The sequence below is a fragment of the Nycticebus coucang genome, chromosome 20 (assembly GCF_027406575.1).
Source record: "Nycticebus coucang isolate mNycCou1 chromosome 20, mNycCou1.pri, whole genome shotgun sequence".
In the NCBI taxonomy this organism is placed as follows: domain Eukaryota; kingdom Metazoa; phylum Chordata; class Mammalia; order Primates; family Lorisidae; genus Nycticebus; species Nycticebus coucang.
Window position 1 is genome coordinate 55,311,162 of NC_069799.1, and position 23,043 is coordinate 55,334,204.

A 23,043-nucleotide genomic window follows, 5' to 3' on the forward strand; every position below is an offset into this window, starting at 1 on the left:
TTTTAACTTGAAAATATATTTATGCTATCTATTTTGTGGCTCCTTAACCCAAATACAGGGTAAAAAAGTTTAAGAAGCAGCAGATGAACCAAGTCTCTATATCTTTTACTCAAGGTTTTATAAAATACAGGCTAAGCTATCTCCTTCTACTTATTTGTATGTTCAATGTAAAGAAAAGAACAAAAATAAATTGGGTGAAAATTGTTGCTTTGTTTGAGGTCTTGTCTCAGTATTTCTGTATTCAGCGGGCATACCTAACCACAGATTTCTTCTCATTCACTATACAAGAATAAACAAAAATAACATAAAAGCTATAGACTTCTCACTGATCCTTATCTTATAAAAACGTGGATCTCTAATTTCAAATTACTTATTTCAACTTCAGATTTTCTTTATGTGGATAATTCTGTACTCTATAAAAGTTTCTAACACTTATTCCTACATCTTATTTAAAAGCAATTAATTTGATTGCATAAAAATCATTTATCCCCACAGATACCATATTTAAAAATCTTGGTTGGCTACCTGACTACTCCAGGGACTCCTGATGTGTCAACTGTTGCATTTAAAAGACGAATGGCACTGAATATGTACCACTTACAAAAACCTTTATTTTATAGGGGCTCTTTAATGCTCTTACGTATTTAATACAATTGAATACTGTGTTTAAGATTTGACAGGAATAGAGTTATCCCTTCCCTAACCACTCCCCCACCTCTGATTTTCAACTTTCTATAGACCATATTAGATTTTGACCTTGTTTGTCCTGAAAGTCTCATTTATATCCCTTCTGGTGGTCAATTTTCCAAGGTCAGAGATTTCTTTACCTAATATCCTTAAGTATTGATTAGCTGTCCTTGTTAATTTTCTATTTGTTTTGCAGCCAGGAATTTCAAAGCAGGGTTAAACAATTCAGCACTGCAGTTTGGCCAGCCTGCAAAAACATCCTTTTCTCTCTCTCTCTCTCTTGCATCACTCTCTGAAAATGAAGTGTGGCTGTGTGGAAAAAAAAAAAAAAAAAGTATGAAAATAAAGCCAGTGCTTCCTCAGAGCCTGTCGGCTAGCATACCGCATAGCATATTTCAGTTAGCATCCAATCCTGTTAAGTAGTGATACTTCAGTATTTGTGTGAGCCTGCCTTGTAGAATTTAATACTCAGGGAGCCATTTTGCAAAACACAGCAGGTCCGTGAAATAAGGACTATTTCAGTGAAAGTCACAGGATGATAAAGCTGTTGTAAATGCAAGCGTTGTTGCAACCTCAGACGATTATCATCCGCTCTTTCTCTGAAGCTGTTCAAAGCAGGATTTAACATTAGCCTCTGTGGCTATCTTTAATTTGACAAACTCCATACTATTCCTTTTTTTCATTCCACCCGCCCCTCCCCATGCCATAATTCAAATACAAAAACAGGAACTACTCTAAGTAAAAGAGAATACCAACTGGTTTGAACTGAGACAGATCTCGGAGACAATGGACTTCCCAGACCAATCCCTGTGAAGGTTATTTCCAACCTTAGCAAAGTAACATGGCACAAAAGATAGAGAGGAAAACATCTCCAGGAGAGAGGGGAAAAAACAAAAAAAAATCTCAGCATCTCATAGAGCTCAGGTGCCTTGAAAACTCGTGATACAAACGATTGATCGTCTGGCTGGTTCAGCACAAGGATTAAACACATCTGAGAGAAACAACATGCATCAGACAGACACCAGTGGTATTTTTCAGGTCCCAGCTGCAAGTCTACAGCTATAGAAACTTACATAGGACACCCGTACTCGCCGGCGATGCACCAGCCCGCAGCACTGCATGAAGAGGTGACAGGATGCAGTCAGCGTGTGGCTTCACCAAGCTGCACTGTGCCTTGCCTCCTTGTCACAGACACTGTCCATGTTGTCCCACCTTCTGCTCCCAGGTAAGAGTCATGAGCAAATCACCAGTTAGCTTCTGCCTCCTAGGTAGTTTCTGGAAAAAAACCCCTTCCTCCTCCAAACATGCCAAAACTTTGTTCTGTCTGCCCTGTTGCTACTGTGCTATTGTTGTTGCCGGGTAATTTGAGATCTTCTTCGTCGGGGGGCTGCCTATTTGCAAAAATCTACAGAGAGTAGCCTGAATTTTCCTAAAGTAATAACTATTGCTAACACACAGTGGTGACTCTCCAGATCACCAGAGTTTCTTGGCAATGTCTTTACGGTAGCCATTCTCAACTCGGGAGATTCTGAAACATCAGAGAATCTTGCATTTCACGACCCTGCAGTAGCCTGCTTTTGACAAGAGGAGGCCTGTTCCTGCTGCTGTTTATGTGACTGCTTCTGACAAGGCTGCTGCTTCTGTTCCCGCGGCTGCTCGCCTAGGCTGCCTCCATCACAATTGCACAGGCTGGCAACAGCATCCTGGATTCCGTGCTATCCCTGGAACGTTTGGGGAATATCTGATTTGCTCCTTCCCCCTCTGCCCCGACCCTGAAAAATGACTGAGTCTAGACTGAAATTCACCATGGATTCCCAGGACTACAGACACACCCTCCACGTTGTCAGCTGTTCTGTCCTGCAGTAGGTATTTCACAGGAATCGTTCAGAAGGATTGCCGGGGTATCCTCAGGACCTGACTCACTGCACACTCGTTTGGTGGTTCACTGCCAAATATTCATTTCCTACGTTAGAGCCTATTGCATTAACATAACTCCAGTGGGCAAATTTGATCAGAGTCAGACCAAATTAATTAGGTAATATATCACCTATGATTTAGACACAATAAACTATATAAGGCTACAGTCCGAGCCAGAGAGTTTATAAGTCAATACTCCCTGGAAGCTATGATTTCTACCTTTCCCTAAAGACACAGTTGTTTATAGGGACTGATCTGATCTTAGCAGCGTTTCGAAGAGATTTTGTATGTGTCATACCTAAAACAATGAACCATTAAGGTGTGTATGTGAGGATTCGACGATTAATTTGTATATGGACCATGTTAATTCATGCTGATTTAAAAACCCATCAGAGCAGATTTGCGCCCATGCCCAAGTCACCCCATATACTGTTACCACTTAGGAAGGTTATATTAATTATTTCAAGTCACAGATTAAGGATCACTCTTAAACCCATTAGGCCCAGGAACAAACAAAAGCCTGTTTGCTGTTAACACTTTACCAGTATTTTCTAAAAACTTATAATTTGCAATAACCGTTCTGTATCATTATCAATAGTCTAAGAGGCTATTAGAACTGAAAAGTACTCCTGCCTTAGTTTAATTTTTTTTACTTTTCCCATGAAGTAACTGAGGCCCAAAACACTTACATGTTTTGTTTCTCGGTAATGTAAGCAACAATGTAAGTGATACCCTGTAATTGACGTAATGCACACAGTCTGTGAAAATTTTATGGCTTTATCATATACTAATTAATCCTCTGTATATTTGGAGGTGTAAAAGGAAAATAATAGACTATAAATGCACAATAGGGATACTCTTGTGATTAAATTAGAAACCCAGGGCAAAACAAAACTTCTGAATTACATTCCAAATTGACTCTTAAAGACCCAGAAAAAACTTGCACTTTCATATGAAAGATGAATCACAACTATAGCCCAGGATGAAGGAGGGAAGGGGAGAAGGGTGGGAGAGGAGGAAGGTAGTTTGACAGAGGGAGGGTAAATGGTGGGACCACACCTACGGAGCATATTGCAAGGGTACAGATCAAGTCTATCAAGTGTAGAACACAAATGTCTTAACACAGTGATTAAGTAAATGAGATGAAAGCTATCTCGATTAGTTGGATGTAAGCACTCCAATTTGTACCAAAAAATCAACACATTGAATCCCACAAAGGCATAAATGTATTCATGATCTATGCATATATATAATAAAAGGGGGGGAAAAGTCCCAGAAAAAAACTCTCAAAATTTTCTGAAGCATAAGATAAATTAAATCCGATTTTTAAAAAAGGAACCTTAGCAAGACATATGGTAAATAATAGAAGACAACACATAATTCAAATTCAAGTTTTTTCTGAAGGCCCCTTCATCACCTCAAGCACCATGTGTTTACTAGAATAAATGAATAGAAAAAAAGAATAAAAATGAACTCAAAATTAGAAAGAGATGAAAAGACTAGGGAAATGATCTAACTCTTCTATGATTCTGAATTTGGATTTGGAATTCACTTAACTTCTTAATTAACGGTGATATTTTTATACACAATGTGAAAGAGATTCCCTAGTTCATTAGAGATTCCACCCACCTTGTCATTCAAGAATCCATAAAACGATGCCAAGCTCTACCTTATTCAATTTGGCAAACATTTATTGAGCACCTTTATTTACTCAGCACTACGCCAAGGTGCCAGGGATATGAAATAAATAAAATACATGCAGGCTATCTGTGCCTCCAGGCACTTAACAACAGGACAGAAAAGAAAACAGTGTTTAAGCACCATGGAAGCACCACACCTAACTATCCCAGGAAGGAACAATAAAGTCTTCACAGAGATGGGGACACTCGGGCCAGCCTTTGCAGAATGGGAGAATTTCTTCCCACGAAAATGGGAAGAAAAAAGAATCACAGGCACGGGGGGATCAAATGCAAAAGCACAGAAAATCACACACGAGATACACAGAACAAATTCTGGTTATACAGAATGTACGAGAAGCATGCATCGACGTATTCATTTCTGTTCAGACAACAAGGATAGATCCAAGTCCTCATTCCAAACTGAGTTCTCCTCCAAATTCAGTCCTTACTCATCACTGCACTCCCAGCACTTAGCACGGTACAGGCGGTTCCCGAGTTCAAAACCTCCAATGTACGTACGACTCACAATAACGAATGGAGGCGATCACAGTGAGTCCCCAAGTTACAAACATAGCCTGACGTACAACTCGCACTTATGAACAGAGGCTATTACGGTGAGTCCCTGAGTTATGACTCCCCAAGTTACAAACATAGACTGATATACCACTCACGCTTATGAACAGAGGCTATTACAAGTAATAGGCAAATGTTTGAAAATATTTTTATTAATTGTTAATTGAAATCATAACTGTAGACATTTATGGGGTACAATGTGATGATCTGTATACAATGTAGAATGCTTACATCAAACAGATCAGCACAGCCATCAGCAACCTTATTTATTTTTGTGGTAAGACATTTAAAATTGACTCGTAGGTATTTTGGAATATACCCTTATATTGTGCACATTAAGTGAGATTCCACTAAATGCCCTCCCTCCCCACAGACTGCCCTACTCCCTCCCTGACCCTCCTCACACCTTCCCCTTGCTAGACTATATTTGTGTCTTTGGGTTTTTTTTTTTTTTTTTTAAGAGACAGAGTCTCACTTTGTTGCCCTTGGTAGAGTGCTGTGGTATCACAACTCACAGCTACCTCCAGTTCTTGGGTATAAGTGATTCTCTTGCTTCAGCCTCTGGAGTAGCTGGGACTACAGGCACCCGCCACAATGCCTGGCTATTTTTTGTTGCAGTTTGGCTGGCGCCAGGTTTGAACCTGCCAAACTTGGGATATGGGGCCAGCGCCCTACCCACTGAGCCACAGGCGCCACCCTATATTTGTGTTTTATCACTCGTATGAGTGTGTTTATATATTGGTTTCCTAATAATATTGAGTACATCGGATTTTTCCCATTCTTGAGATACTTTACTAAGAAGAATGTGTTCCAACTACAACCAAAGCAACAGACAGGCCTTCGGAATGGGAGAAGATTTTTGCATGTTATGATTCCAACATAGGTCTGATAATTAGAATCTACAGAGAACTCAATCAATAAGAAAAGAACAAACGACCCCATCACTTTGTGGGCAAGAGACTTGAACAGAAACTTCTCTGAAGAGGACAGACAAATGGCTAACAAACACATGGAAAAAAGCTCATGATCATCTTTAATCATCAGAGAAATGTAAACCAAAACTGCTTTCAGGTTAACAGGTAAATGTACCTGTTCCAAGTTATATACAAATTCAACCGAAGAATAATCCTACAGAATCTATCTCGTCTGTAACCCGGGGACTAACTGTAACTGACACAGAGCTGGGATGGCGAAGATTCATCGTTGTGCTCTCTACAGCCATTCTTTTCTTTGTGGACACTGGCTGCTGGGCTGAGACAAACATCCCAGCCTCTCCTGCAATGGGGATGGCCACAGGGCTGGGTTCTGGTCCACAGAACGGAAGCAGAATTGCCACATCCAACATGCTAGTCACGGGCTCCTGCTGAGCTCTGGAACAGAGTCACCCATCATGAGAAGCAAGCTGCGTGTTCAGGAGAAGAGAACAACAAGCTAGAAAGATCCCCAGTCCCTTGGACAAAAGTGCTACCATCTGCACTGTAAGCTGAAACAGAAACAACCTCCTAGGTTGTTTAAGTCGTTTTACTTTGATTCAGCTATAGATGCTAACCCTGTATTTTCAAAGTGCCTCAGTGTTTCTGGAATGAATAATTAATTCACAGAATCCAAGACCGCCATGGAGAAGGTGAGAGTAGGGGAGTGGAGGAAGAGAGGGTTAAGAGCCCAGGCTGGGCCCACCCTGCACAGCACAGCAAGGAGTTCAGACTTCATCCAGCACCATGTATTGAGTTTCTGACACTTTTAGATGTGAAAATACCTGCTGTCTTATTAAGAAGTAGGAAAAGAAAAATCTCCTGACTGTTGACTCTTAAAAAAAAAAAAAGAAAAAAGACAACCCAAACTGGTCAATAATTAATCTCAGTAAGAAATCTGACACTTTTGAGTTTTTGGACTTGTTGACAATAAATGTCCATCTACTGAATAATCAAATCAAATCAAAAGTCAATAGAACTAGCTGTTTGTTCATGTTGCTAAATTACAAACCTAATGAATTGTTAAATTAGCTATTTTGTTATGAGACCTGTTAAAAGCAGAACGTTGAAAAGTGACAATGGGAGGTAGAGTGCCAAAGCAACCAGTTAAAAGGAAAATCATAGATAAATGGCTATTACAGCAATGCCAGGTAGATTCTAAAACTTGAGAGATTTATTTTGGGCAGTCTTCATAGAGCACAGGAATTAGTATTTCTTTACGATTCTCTTTCTACCTTACTGTTCCTTAGGAGGGTTAAAGCACACAGTAAATGATCAATGCTGGATGAAGTGCTGCTTCTGAGAAGAACGTTCTTGGATACTGGGGGATAAAATGAGACCCAGAGAATCCTTCTGTCATGGAACTAAAGACTTTCTGTGGGGTCTGACTCCACGTGGGTGCTTCTGGCTCTGGTGGTAACTGTGATCCTAGGAGAGAAGTGACCTTCCACCAACTGACACCCAGCCTTACCCTGGCTGGACCCTTCCTTCACAGTATGTTGCTGTCACTGTAACCATCCAGAGTCTAGTGTTCTTAAATTCACCAAAACCTTTCTTGCTAATTTCAGTGAAAACACAAGAAGGACCAGCTGTCTACAGTCGTCCATTCAAACAATAAGGACAACTGAGGGCTGCTCACCCTGTATGCCTGTGTGTGTCTCTGCCAGGCGCCCGTGATGAAAGGGCAGGTAAAATAACCAAGGCCCCTGACTACAGGAAGCTTAGAATCCAGAAGGTGAGACTATTGGAATCAAATAATCCCATAAACATATACATAGTAATTACCAGCTGGTAAATCCTTTGAATGAAAGTACGGAAGACCATGAAAATAAACATGAAGACCAAAGTCTTCTAGAAGGAGAACAGTGAGAAAAGGCGTCTCTGGGGAAAAGCTAGTTGACCTGAGCTCTGAGAAGTGGAAAGGAATTAACTAAGCAGAGAGAAGAAGAGGCAGGGGGAGGGAATAGAAGTCTGTGAACTCGTCCTAGAAAAAGTGCTACAAGCCTCATTGCTGAATATCACTATGGTCACCAGATGGCCAAGGGGAGCACTTCAAAGGCGACCATAGTATGTTACACTTTGTCTAGGATGAGAAGAATAATTCCAAAATTGCTTTGAAGGGTAGACTAGCCTCTGGCATCAGTGCAGAGCTTCCCAAGGGGAGCAGCTCCATGGTGACCATGGTGCTACTCAACAGTGACGGATGTAGCACTTTTTCTAAGACAAGTGAACTTAACTGTCAGATCTTGTATATTATTTACAAAGGTCTGTGGAGTGGAAGGGAGACTGCTATGTTTAAGAAACTGGAAAATAAAGTAAAAGAGAGAGGGGGGAACAAGATGGGGCTAGAGAGGCAAGAGATCGCTCCATCATGAGAACTGGGTGAGGATTCAGATAGTCGAGAGGTATGACCAGAGCCTTAGCCTTTAAAATCCACTTGGGCAGTGGAATTGAAGCTTAGGCTGGAAGGTGGCTGGAAAGGAAGCAGGGAGACCAGCTAGGAGGCTGCTGCAATTACCCAAGTAGAAGGTAATGGTCTTTTGTGCTAAGTTGGTGGTGATGGAAGGCAGGGAAAGTGCATGGATATGTGACATATTTAGGAATTAAAATAGACAAGTGCAAGTACAGAAAATAAAAAAAGAAACCCAACGTTACAGATACGTATTCCTCAATTCTCTCATCTCTGGACATTTCTAAGTTCCATTTCTGAACTTAGAAACTTCCATTTCTGAAGTTCATTCTCCTATAGTACAATCTGGAATGAACCTTTATTTTCATGTTTGTTCCAGTGAGCTTCTATTTTTGGTCCAATGCTCCTTTCTCTCCTTAGGATGCTGAACAGAATCTCTATCTGGTACATCTTCCATTAAACTTCACTTCTTTAGCCACCAAAAGACACTCTTGTATTTCATTCTAGTTTCTAAAGAACTGAAAATTTTTCTTTCCTATTGTCATTTAATTCTTACCAAGGTGTCAGGGCTCTCTTTTGATTTGCTAGGGTGGTTTGTTCGTTTGTTTGTTTTAATTACCCACAATCAAGTATTTCTGCTCTGTGAGTCGTATCATTTGTTTATTCACCACCTACCTACAGATAGCAGAAGAAAGTAAAATAACTATTATTGCATGCAATATAATTAGGGGAGGGGAAGCCACACTTCTACAATTACTAATAAACAGATTTCAATGGTAAGTTTAAAACATACTTTGTGTTGAAATGGCAGTTAAGGTCACAAATTCTTGAATGCTACATTCAAGATTGTGAGAAATTGGTGTAACCCTAATAAACCCCAGTCCTCTTTCAGGCCAGCCATATTCAAAGAAGTGCAATTCAGCAACAAAAGAGTAATTTAAGATCTAATGCCAATCTCAAAGAATATAATAAAGACTCCTATCATCCACAACCACACTTCTGAAAACTCCTTTTCTATTCCACCCCCATCCATTTATATCCAAAAGCCCCTGGAAATCCCATCCTCACTTTCCAACCCAAACACACACCCCAAAACCTACCTGCTCAGTACTCAGCTTCCTGAATCTTCTTCAACCTACATCCCCCGGGTTTGCCTTGAGATTTTCTATAGCTTTTGCGTTCTTTTTTCCCTACTCATTGTATCAGTGTTGATCATCACTCAGATTCTGAACAAGGAAATCCAGCAAACAAAACCTCTATTCTTTTATGCTCCATCTTCAGCCTAATCTCTTTCTACCCAGACATTAGGTTTCATTCCTACAGAGAAGTGAGCAAGGGCAGAACACGATCAGATGCCGATGGAGGGGAGAAACACTGAGCGAACAAGGGCAAAATTCTCTTTATTATAGGGAACAGAAGAAGGGAGAGGGAGGGGAGGGGAAAGACCAAGGACATTCGTGTCTTAAAATTTTCCAGTCCATGCTATATATATATATATTTTTTTTTTCCAGAATACACTTGACCAGTTCATTTCATCCATTATAGACATAAGGAAATGGAACATGGATGTAAGAAAGAAATCAGTGGCCCTTGGGTGAAAAAAGATGAGCTACACTATTCATAGCAAACCATCTCATGAACAAATCTATGGTGATAACAAGATAAAACACTTCCCCGTTTTGATATCCTCTTTGTTTAAAAAGACCAATAAAGGAAAATGCACATTTTCTCTGAAATTGCCATGGAACATTCCTAATAGGTTTGAAAGTGCTATGGGTAAGTATACCTATAAATCATATGTTTTTGTTAAAATCTGTGCTTATCATGAGTGTTGCCATCCACGTCAGTCCCACCACTACTTGACTAACCCTGCAATGCTGCAATTCATTTCCAAAATTGACAATTGGCAACTTTTTGAAAATCCAGGGGCTCAAGTAGATAAAATGCAAAGAATGACCCCCCGCCCCCTCCACGTGCCCACTCCTACCAAGGTCCAGTCTCTGTTCTGAACACTTTTTTTTTTATCCTTTCATTTTTGTGAGATGCTCTACAAGGCTTTTATCTCCACTTTATAAACACAGAAATTGAGTCACTATGAAGTTAACTAAGTTGTTCCAAGAAATGGCAGAGTCTGGATGTCTACCCAGATTTTTTTGGCCCCTGAGCGTATGGTTTTATGCACCTCTTCAATTCTCTGTGAAAGGTACAAATTAATTTTATAACCTGAGCCTGGAGAAGTACGTAATGGCTAATTTTAACCAACCCAATCATACAACAGACATTTTCCCACCCTGAGCCACAATCAGACTATCTTGCAGTGAATGGTTCCCTTCTAGCAGTGGCCCAAATCACCCTTGTCTTTCTGCAAAACACTCCCACCACTGTACTTGTTCTTTTCCCTTTCTTGAAAAGTATGAAATGTCACCAGTTGGAAAAGTTATTTAATGCCAGGAGCACCTTCTTATTAAAATTAAACATATTAGGCTCAGCACCTGTAGCCCAGTGGTTAGGGTGCCAGCCACATACACCAAGGCTGGTGGATTCAAACCCAGCCTGGGCCTGCTAAACAACAATAACCACAACAACAACAAAAATAGCCGGGCATTGTGACGGGCGCCTGTAGTCCCAGCTACTTGGGAGGCTGAGGCAAGAGAATTGCTTAAGCCCAAGCGTTTGAGGTTGCTGTGAGCTGTGATACTATGACACTCTACTTAAGGCAACACAGTGAGACTCTGTCTCAAACAAAAAAAAGACAGGGGCTATTAGCCAGGCATGGTGGCTTATACCTGGAATCCTCACCGTCTGGGAGACTGTGGGAGGATTGCTTAAGGCCAGGAATTCATTCGAGGCTAGCCTAAGCAAGAGTGGGACCCTGAGTGAGAGAGATATGGGTCTCTATAAAAAATAAATAAATAAACATCTTAATATTAGAGCTATAACAAATTATTTAAAAACATATTTTATCTATCCATAACTAGTTATCAATTCCCTACCCCATTTCAGAAACAACTGAAGAAAATTTTCAAAGATAAATTTAACAAATAACCTGGAAAGAGCATGTTAAAAGGAATTTAACATGCTCTTTCCATGTTATTTGGAATTAAAAGTGGAAAAAAAGGCAACTCCAAAATAGAGACACAACATGGAGGCAGAAATGGGGCTTGAAATGCACCCCACAGTAACGGACACAGTCCCTATGAATGAAAATGAAATTTGACTCTGAGCTTTCTAGCAGCCAACTCAAAAAGGGAAACTTGGTCAGTTACATAATTTACTTCCCATAAGCTTAAAATAAACCAAATGCCCAGAAGTATGACTGTGCGTGGCGTTAACAGCAGACACTGATGGAGTCCCACAAAGAAGGACATTATGTAAAGTGACAAACAGCATTCCTGACAGCATCCTTACAGGAAATGCCACCATGGGTTTTAACAGGCTGCTTCTGAGACTGACTTTCAGCAGAAGTGAAAAGTCTCACACCATAGCAACATTCAGTAAAATACTCTGGGTGGACAAAGGAGAGAATGGACTATACAAGATAATTAACTCCTTACAGATTTGACTTGACCCAAGAACAATAAAAAACACTAACAAAAACAGCTAATATTTACTGATGCAGGCACTCAGTAAGCATTATTCCTTTAATCTTCATAACAAATATGAAGAAGACTTATTATGTACCCCTGGGTGACAGGTAAGGAAACAGACTTAAAAGTGGAGGGACTTGTCCTTACAATTTGTAAGCAACAGAAATAGGATTTGAACCCAGATCGGTTGAATACCAAAGCAATGGCTTCCAACCACAAGGCCACCAGAGTTTTACACAGTAAATGGACTCTGTGTTCTTTAAACAATCCCACTGAGTATTGTTCTTCACCAGCGAGCTTCAGATAAATAGTAGATGGCAACGACCTTAAGACAACTCAACACAGATTATATGATTTACTGACAAAGCTGAAAGTAACAAAAGATGAGAACACTGACGGGAAGGCTCACCCGCCTCTGCTTGCCCCTGCAGTGAAAGCAAATGGCCTTCCCTCCAGACACCTAATGAAGATTGAAAAGTTTCAGAGAATGGGAAGAATGCATAGACGCTTTGGGAGCAGGAACAGATGCAAGAGGGAATTAAGGCATAAGCCCACATGGTATTGGATCTTTGCATGGGGTCTTGATACAACAGGGATGGGAAAACAGAAAGAAAACAAGGCAAAGATCACTTTGTCTAGTTCAAAGCAATCTGCTTGGGTCTTGGGTCTACACTAGGCTCCTACGCTGGTTGTAAGGACCTGGATACCTTAAATCTTCAATGTGTCCAAAGGTAAAAAAAAAAAACTCTCCAAATTTAGAATGGACAATCCCTGAGGACAAGACAGAACTGAGCACAGGAAGACCTCCTTGACCTCTCAGAAAGATGAGCTTTCTGGGAAGAAAATCCCCGGTAGATGTCCTGGAGTGGGGTCATACTTACCCACAAAAGGAAGAGCAAGAAGGTGCCTGATGTTCCAGCCCAGGGCATGATCAGATCACTTAGGTAAAAGAGACTCCTGAGAAACCCCTTTCCCCAGTGTCCTTAGCTCACTGTAAGGACTGGATTTTATTCTAATTGCAAGGGGGGAAATCATTGGAGGGCTTCAAAAAGGATATAGGATTTGATTTACATCTCTGAATTGGTATTGTATCTGCAGAGTAGAAACTGCAAGGAATAACTGAAGGAAAAGATCATTTTTGAGCCTACTGCTGTATTTCAGGCAAGACAGAGGGGTTTCATCTAAGGCATTAGTAGGAAAATATCTTGTAAAGTGATAGGATTCAGGGTGTAGAGTAGAACTTCTCTAAATTGACCACCCAGGGGACTGTAAAAAACTGGGCAACATACAGCGGTATTCAACATAAGGAACTAGGTTTACTAGCTGAAGCAGGGGGCTCACTTGAGCTCAGGAGTTTGAGGTTGCTGTGAGTGATGATGATGCCATGGCATTCTAACTTGGGTGACAGAGCAAGACCCTGTCTCAAAAAAAAAAAGTTCAATAAACAGAGGGGAAGCCAACGATTTGAAACAGCTTTTTCAAGACTTTCTTTAGCAGAGCGTGGAAGAATGCAAACTTTGCTACAAAAAGATATGGAAATAAGGCATTTGTTTTCTTTGAATAGGAGGCCTTACAGGTAAGAAGGGGTGAATGAAAGATGTTTCAAGAAAGAGCTTAGATAATTATAGGAGCAAAGACCATGTCTGGGCCCAGGAGATGGAACCCCAGGCACGAGCAGAGTGGCTGGCTCAGAGAGACTGAGTTGGTTCAGCCACTGTGACAGGAAGACAGGCAGGAAGATTTGGGTACAAGTGGGCAGATTTAATTGTAACAGTAGGTAGTAGGAAGTTCTTTTTAGAGAGTTGCTATTTTCTCAGATAAAATTAGGATTAACTGAGACCTAGGAGAAGGAGAGAAAATGCTGCAGATCTGAGGACCAGGAAGGCCTGAAAGAGACTTCTCAGAAGTACTCAAGTGGACGGGCCCGGAAAATAGAACCGACAGGCAGTAACAAGTGCAGGTTCAAATTTGTGGTTATGAACTTCAAGCAAAATAGTCCCCAGACTGATGGGTTTTTCCTCACCCTGTTCATCTTCTGTAATTCAAGGGTGGAGTCCATGAGACTGAGATTTAGCCCGATTTGGGACTTCCACTAGAGTAGACAGAAGGAGAGAGAAGCAGACTGTTGAAATTGTCTGCATGGATCATGGTGGAAGCTCACAGATAAGCAAGAAAATGTGAATGATGGACTAGGAAGAGATGCTGGCTATAAAGGTACAAAATTATAGAACAGAAAGATCTCTCAGAGAGTAAAATCAGACACATCAAATGAGATCACAGACATTCTCCTTTAAGATATCTTCAAGAGATCACCTTCTCCTAATACTGCGGTAGCTACCAAGAAATGTGGTGGCAAAGCCACGGATGAGAAAAATCTCACTGTAAAAAGTGTTATAATGAAATAGAAAAATAGGCTATTGGTTCCCCTTTCAAAATTCCAAAGATCCCTAAAAGTACAATAATTGTAATAATTTAATATTTGTGGAGTGCTTACAATGTGCTGAGCAATCTACACTTTTTAATTTTTACAGTTCTTTAAGGTAAAGTTTGTGTCCCATTTAGCACACTGAAAAATTGAACATGGAGAGGTTCCCTAAGTGGTTTAAGTTTGTATAGTCAGGGGAAAGTGAGTGGGGCTCCAATTTTAGGTGGTCTGACTGGGGAGTTGATATTTTTGATTAACTAGAGGTGGTCACTGGAACTGTTCTCTGGATTCTGGGAATGGAACAGCCAACAGAGAATTTTTTCTGAACATCTGCATGCAATTTGTACCCTTCTTCCCCAGCACCTACCCAATGATGCCCAGGCATTGCTTCTCTCCTTCTGATTAACATGAGGACATGAAAATCCAAAAGTAAGTTCAGAATAAAAATCAACAAAAATTCTCATTTATACAAAGAAATACAGGAGTAGTTCCAAGCTCATCCCTTCACCTCCCTGGGACTCTAAGTCTCTGATGTCGGAATTCATTGTTCTGCCTAAGACTCCGCCTAGGTGCAGAGGAGAATGACTGAGAGTTGACCTTCTTGTTAGGTAGGGATAAGGAGGAACAGCTGCCTTGTCCAAGGGGTGTCCGTGGACAGAACAACCAGAAAGAGGTAGAGAAACCACAAAGTAGAGATATAATCAGGGCCACAAAAGAGGGTCTTTGGACCATGAACACAACCAAAAAGTGCCCTCAAGGGGCCTGCCCTCATTAGCACAGTAAAAAAATCACACCTACCCCACAAATCACACATACCCCCCACCTCCGAAAAATGCCTCACAAGGTTAAAAATGGGGAGGACTCGCCATTCCAGGAATTCTCCACCCCTTTTCTGAGTAAAGCCCCAATTTAACATGAAGTTAAAACCTTTGTATAAAGGGGAGAACCTTACCTTCAATCCCAGGGTATTCTTCACTTGTGGAGATAGACCTGTTCCCTCTCTGGGGTGTACTGAACTTGCTTAATGAACCTCGGTGCTCAGCTTGCTTCTATCTGTTTGGCTTGCTCATTTTGTTCTATGGGCTCAGTACCAGGAACCTTGCTTCAGTGCTGGGAACCAAGAACCAGGGAACATGAACCTGACATATGGTCACCAAACCTGAAATTCTCACGTCTTAGTGGAGTGGAGGTGATCCTACAGCTAAAGTTGATGGCCAAACATTCTTATAGTGATTTTGGCAAAAGTAAAATAAAATGAACAAAGGCAACAATGTTGTGAGATTCCCTAAAGCAGTTCCATCCTAGTTCACCTACACACACAGAGGAGAGGGTTCTATACACTATATACCCTATTGTTTCCTAGTACTGCTGTAACAAATTACCATAGACTTAATGACTTGATAAGCAATAAAAATTTATTATCTTACAGAAGTCCACAATGAGTCTTATTGGGGAGGGGGGAAATCAAGGTGCTCCCAGGGCTGAGTTCCTTCTGCAGGCTCAAAGGAGAGTGTGTTTTCCACCTTTCTGGGCTGATGGCCCCTTCATACCCTCAAATCCAGTAATTGCATCCTCTGACCTCTATGCCTCTCTCATATTTCCTTCTCTCAGACATTCTTATCTCTTTTTTTGACTCATAACAACCCTATGATTACCTTGTGCCCACCCAGATAATCCAGGATAATCCTCCCAGCTCTACAAAATCCTATTTATTCACAGGTTGCAGGGGTTAGGGCATGAATAGCTTTGGGGGGAGCTGATTCAACCTACTCAGCAACCCATGTATGTACCTGCTGAGTAGAAAGCCATTCTTCTCTAAGACCACTTCCCTACAATGCCCTAACAAATCTCAAGTCTTCATACATACATTTGACAAAACAACCCAAAATACTGTTGACAAATTTGAAATTAACAAATGAAATTAAAAATTCCCAGATGAAATTGCTGTGGTACATGTAACAGAAGTCGCTGATAGAGGTAAGAGGCAGTATGATGCTTTATCCTAATATGTACATAATTTTTTTGACATATCATCTTGTATATGAGGAAAAGTCATACCTTTCAAGGACCCCCATAATTGCTGATGCAGGGTAGCTGGGAAATGGTTTAGTGATTCTAATTTCAGTTTTGAAATGATTTTTGTTCAAAGGTAAAATTTTAAAGTTCAAATTTATTGATAAATTAAAAAATCTTAATCTACAGAAATCTCAGCACAGAAACCAGACATCTGTGGTTCTGGAAAAGACTTTCTTTAAGCCTAGAAATCTCTTTTTATGACCTTACAGCCAAAGTCCCAGCAGCAAATATTAAAGGCGTTTAACTATGGAAAAACAAATCTAGCGCCTTCTAATTGAACACTTTTAAACAGCCAGTGATAAAAGCCAACAGCATCTACCTTCTCACACTGTGTCACTAAATTCTACCCAGCAATGGAGCACTGTAGTGAGCAGTCACTCACTTTCACAATTAAAGAAATAGGGCTCCAACGGTGAACTGACATGTCCAAGGACACACTGCTGGTGACTGTGAGAGGTAGAGCTGTGTTCTCACTCAAAGCTAGTCTACTTTATGTTGCCATAACAGAATACCTGAGCCTGAGTAACATATAAATATGCTTATTTGGCTTATGATTATGGTGGCCGTAAAGTCCAAAATGAGACAGCTGCATCTAGCGAAGGGCACAATGCTGCTTCCACTCAGCGGGAGGAAGGGGAGTTGATGTGTGCAGAGAGATCACATGGTAAGAGAGGAAGCAAGACACAGAAACTGAGGGTGCTGGACTCTTCTTAACCACCTGCTCTCACCGGAACTAACCCATTACCAAGAGAGTGAGAACTCACGCACCTTCCACCCAGGGAGGAAATTTATCTATTCATGAGGGATTCTCTCCCAAAACCCAAAAACCTCCCAACACAGTCCCATCAGAGAACAAATTTCCACATGGGTTATGGCTGGGACAAACCACATCCAGACAATAGCACTCCTTAAATTCTGCTAGGTTATCTTTCCCCAGTGCTGTGGTCCCCAAGCTCTCCAGGATGACCCTAGTAAGGCCACCCTTAAACACAAAATCCCCCACCTTACTCAGGCCCCTCCTGGAGTTTTATGAACTGCCTTTTTCTTTTACCTAGAATAAAAACCTTCACAAGATCTCTGTGTTCATTCTTTATCAAATTTAATACAGCAATGCGTTTAGATTGTTGCTGAAATCTAGGGATTTCATATTTCAGTATTCCTTCAGGTTCTAAAATAGTCTTCATATATACCAGAATGATTCACAAATTTTTTTAATTATATTGAAAATATAACAATGTTGTCAATTTAGAAAGTATCAAAGAAAAGAGAGTCTTTATCTTGGCATATAAAATTTGACAATTTTTTTGCATATTTTCTTTGAAATTTTGCTACCGTTACTTACTTGCACTTAGAATACAGATACTTTCAATTTCCTCATTGTGCCAGACTTAAGCAATCTGTAGAAACTGTGTGGTATTTTGATTCTTCATTTATACAGAGGATACCAAAGAACTGTATATATATTTTAAGAAAGGAAAAAACTCCATTAAAATTGTAATCAAGTCATGTTTAACATCTACAATTACAAAAGATGCAAGATACAACATACAACAAATGCTATCAGTATTTATTGAGGATTAGAATTTTAATACAATATTTTCCTTTCCTAAAATGTACTTGCATTTTGTGGCACCCTTTGTATATTTTCTTCAAATATTTTCAAAGCATACCGTTTATCTCATTTGTTTTTTTCTTATGCAGTTTAGTATTTTAAAATAACATTTTAAAATATGGTTAAATAACCATATTCAATTAAATATTCATAGTCATGGTTCTCTTTGTAAATTTGGTGAAAATATGGTTTTCTTTATAAATTTTTTTCTATCACATCACAACTAAGAAAGACTTTTTCACCTTTCCATTGTTCTAATAAATCAACACTTTTATTCTAACCATGATTTATGTTCAACTCTCTACCCATAGACTATTCTATTTAAACTAATTGGTTTTGATACAAGATGTGGATCTAATTAACTAGTTGCCCCAATACAATTTTTATACTTACTTCTTACATATTACATAAATTGAAGGCAAGGGTTGATTTATAATGTGACATTCCTTTTATTTAATGTCCTATTGTTATATATATTTATTTTTAATGCATCTCTTTCTGGTTACTTCAATATGTAGTTGAATTTGAGTATTGACTATGAATATTTAATTGAATATTGAACATATATTTTAACAAATACTTGAACATTTATTGTTACTGGAATATTTTATTTACCATGACTTGGATATAACCAAAAAGATTAACCTGCTTGTTTATCACTCTTCTCTCAAAATATAAGCTCATTTTAGCTGACAATTACTACTTGTACAAATATTTTAAGTCATTCCTCTGGCTTTTCAGTAAGATACAAAGACTAAAAGTTCATACATGTAGATAGAAATAAAAACAATTGTACCATCACTAATTACACAGGTTGACTTCAAAATTTAGTTAGCTAATCAAAGAAATGTACCAGGTAGTAAGGAGGAGAAATTCTCCTATGTGTTTTAGTTGGACAAAACAATGGACATTTGACCTTTGAACAACGCGAGTTTGACCTGTGTGGGTACAGATTTTTATCAACCATATGTGGATTGAAAAAACAGTATTTGTGGGATTCAGAATTAAAGGATATGGAAGGTCAACTTTTCATATGAGTGGTTCCACAGGGCCAAGTGTCAGACTTGAGTATGTAAGGATTTCGGTCTCTGAACCATCTTCCCGCCACATTGAGGGATGAGTGTATGTTCTTAAATACTTAAAACATTCTTATAACTCTCATGTGATGCGTAATGTTGGTCCTGCTGTGTACTTCCTGATCCATCCATTTCTCAGTGGTTTCCTTGCTGTTAGAAAGAAAATATAGGGTGTGGGAATTTTCAAGATGGCTGACTCAGAATTGAGCTGTGTGATGTGCTTCTGCTCCATTCCAGAATCTTCTGCTTCCCTAGGTGACTTTTTTTTTTTTAAAGAAAGATTATTGGTTTAGATTATATCCTTATATGGCTGTTATTGACTAAAAAAAAAATTGCTAATGGGATTGCAGGGTCAAATGGAAAATGTAATTTGATTTCTTCAAGAATTTTCCATACTTCTGTCTTTGTTTTATTTTGTTTTGTTTGAGATACAGTCTCATTTTGTTGCCCTCAGTAGAGTGCTATGGCATCAGAGCTCACAGCAACCTCAAACTCTTGGCCTCAAACAATTCTCTGGCCTTAGCTTCCCAAATAGCTGGGACTATAGGTGCCCGCCACAGCTCCTGGCTATTTTTAAAGATGGGGTCTTGCTCTTGTTGCTCAGGCTGGTGTCAAACCCATGAGCTCAGGCAATCCACCCGCCTCTCAAAGTGCTAGGATTACAGGCATGAGCTCCCACGCCCGGCTCCATACTTCTTTCCAAAGAGACTGTATCAGTTTCCAGTCCCGCCACAGTGTAAAAGTGTTCCCCTCTCTCCACATCCAGGCCAGCATCTACAACTTTGGGATTTTGTCATGTGGGCTAATATTACTGAGGTTAGGTGATATCCCAGGGTGTTTTTGATGTGCATTTCTCTGATGATTTGGGACAATGAGCGTTTTTTCAGATGCTTGTTAGCCGTTCATCTGTCTTCCTCAGAGAAAGGGATTGTTAGCTTTTTGTTGATTGTTTTGAGTTCTCTATAGGTCCTAGTTATCAAGCCTTTGTCAGATTCATAATATGCAGAAGAAAAAAAATCATTTTATCATAAGGACATATTCACTAGATTGTTTATCACAGTTCAGTTTACATAGCCAAGACATGGAAACAACCTAAATTCCTATCAACTTAGGAATAGATTAACAAGCTGTGGCATATGCATACCATGGAATATAATTCAGCCATAAAAAATGGTGACTTCACACCTTTTGTGTTAACCTGGATGGAGTTGAAATATATTATTCTCAGTAAAGTAACACAAGAATGGAAAAGGAAATATCTAATATACTCAATACTAATATGGACCAGCAAATGATCTAATTCACACTCACATTGGAGAAAAACTCAATTCAATTCAAGCTGGGGGGAGAGGGAAATAGGGAGGAAGGAAAGCAGAGGGGGGTTGGGGTTGTCCCACTAAATGGGCACATTGTAGGGGTATATGGCTCACTTTGGGGGTGCAGAATGTAACTACAAGAGGGACTCTACCTAACAAATTCATATGTTGGTATTTAGCTATTTGTACCCTTGCATTAACCTGAAATAAAAAAAATTGCTAGTTATTTTTTAAATAAGCTTTTAATAAGCTCTAGACATTAGGAAAGAGGTCTTCTGTGATACAGTTGCAATCTACCATTCTCACCCTACCATCTTAATCTTCGATAATGTCTACCCAGTTTCTTTACCCATAAGGTAGCAGAAACCAGAGCTTGCTGTATCTAGGGCAAGGCGTCTGTGACAGCTGACCCTGCAGTCCTATGGGGTCCATTTAGTCACTCTTATTTACAATGCCAATGTTTCCTTTTCCATTATTCTGGTGAGAAGACCTCAATGGAAGGTGATTTTCTTCCAGTGCAAAACTGTTACATACACACACCCCTCCCTGTAAGTTTATCCTTCAGATTGTCAAATATACCTTAGTTTTTACATTTATTTTCTCTTGCTTCATTTTTGTGCCTGTTAGTATTTTATTTGTTTTCCATGTACCTTTTAAAAGCTCACCTGTATATTTAATGGAACAAAGTAAAGAATAAAAGAATAAGCCTTTTCTGTTCTATCTCTGAGTGCCATCTCTTCGATGTTCTTTATAACTCATTACAGGAGCATCTCATGTATTTTTTCTCATTACTTCTGTATAAATGTTTTTATTCTCATTTTATTTTATATGATTTTTTTTTTTAGTTTTACACAGGATAAGAACCCTTTCTTCCAAATATTCACTTTTATTTATAGTCTGAGTCTTATTGCATTGTCCTGAATTTAAAAAACAACATATTAAAAATAATGATGATTTTGAGTAGCATTCACTTTTTTCCCTGCATTTAAAGAGATTGCTTTACCCACCATTCCAGGAATGGATTAATAAACTGTGGTATATGTATACTATGGAATACGATTCAGCTGTAAAAAAGATGTAGACATTACAGCTTTTGTATTTCAACCTGGATGGAATTGAAACACATTCTTCTTAGTAAAGTATCTCAGGAATAGAAAAGCAAATATACCATGTACTCCATACTAATATGATGACAGTAAATGAACTAATACACGCCCACACAAGAGGAAAACTCAATTCAACTCAAGTTGGAGGAGGGGGAAGGAAAGAAGGGAGGGGGGAGGAGAGAAGGGGAATGGAGGGAAGGAAGGAGGAGAGGAGAGGAGAGGAGGAAAGGGAGGAGGATTGATGTGCTCCCACCTAATGAGCACAATGTAAGGGTACATGACACACTTCCTGGAGATGGGACCCAACGACAACAGGGACTTTACCTAACAAATGCAAACACAAATGCAAACCTAATTGTTTGTACCCTCATATTAATCTGAAATTGTTAATAAAAGAGACTGCTTTATATGGAAGAATGTATAAAGGATCTGATTCTAGATCCTGCTTGTGGGTCCACATTCTGTCTCCCCCACTTACAAGTTCTGTGACCTTGCACAAGTTACTTTGCCACTGTATTTCAAGTACCAACTGGGGCTAAAATAGCAGCTACTTCAAACAGTTGTTATGATTATTTTGTTCATCTTTCTTTTTTGATAACAAATTATTTCAAGAGCACTGGCTCTCTAGTCAGGTATGGATTCAACTCAGTTTTAATCTGAATGTAGAAGAATCTCTAACTCAAAGTGATAGGTCAAAATTAAATGGCAGGACACCTGTGGTACAGAAGAACTTTTATACTTGCTGGAACACATGGTAACACTTGTGTTAATTTCATTTTCTGAAAACAGCAAAGCTCTATGTTTATGGTGCTCTGTGAGTTCTGACACATAGTATGTGGTATTTTTTTTGAGACAGAATCTCACTGGAACTCGGTAGAGTACCATGCTGTCACAGCTCACAGCAACCTCAAACTCTTGGGATTAAGTGATTCTCCTGCCTCAGCCTCCCAAGTAGCTGGGACTACAGACGCCCACCACAATGCCCAGCTATTTTTGTTGTTGTTGTTTAGCAGGCTCAGCCCAGGTTCGAACCCACCAGCCCTGGTGCATTAGGCTGGCCCCCTAATGGCTGAGCTATGGGCTCCGAGCCAATATGTAGTATTTTTATTTGAAGTGTTTCCTCAACCAGAATATCTTTGATGATTTCTATAATGAATCTTTGAGAAAGAAAGGCAGTGGAGCCACAGGAAATCCCCAAACATTTTCTCAACTTCTACAGTGGTTACCATCGTAGATGGGAATGCTCCCAGGATGCCTGTGTTGTAGACAACTGTTGGTTAAAACAGTCTGATAGTATAATGGCATTTTCCTCATTGATGAAACTGTGTTTACACCAGGAAGCTTTGCAAATCTCTGTTTGGTTGGGATTATTTCATTTGAGCATGTCATTTGCCTTTCAGCACCTTTGTAAGAGAATGTGCCCTATTCATTCATCTGTTTTACAAGGATCTGGAGCATTTGGCATAAGCCAAGCACTGGTTGAGGAGCTGGAGATTCACTGGGGAGGAAATGGAGACAGATTCCTTCCTCAAGGAACTGATGGTGAGACTGTTACCAATTAGGAAGAAGAAATTTGGGTGCTGTAAGAGCTGGCAAGAGACCTCTTGT

The 23,043-nt window shown here is 39.7% G+C and overlaps 1 protein-coding gene across 8 annotated transcripts in view; it reads right to left on the reverse strand.

The window, feature by feature from the left end:
* CACNB2 (calcium voltage-gated channel auxiliary subunit beta 2) overlaps positions 1 to 23,043 on the reverse strand; it is a 355,444-nt gene that overhangs the window by 246,086 nt on the left and 86,315 nt on the right. Inside the window, exon 1 of one of the 8 annotated variants that reach the window (XM_053572171.1) lies at positions 1,761 to 2,281. The exons of 6 other annotated variants lie outside the window; for them this stretch is intronic. In XM_053572171.1, coding sequence (XP_053428146.1) covers positions 1,761 to 1,808 — 48 coding nt within the window. In that variant the 5' untranslated portion in view covers positions 1,809 to 2,281. Of the gene's footprint in view, positions 1 to 1,760; positions 2,282 to 23,043 lie in introns of those variants that run through there. One more of the 8 variants, XM_053572174.1, reaches the window with a different exon arrangement.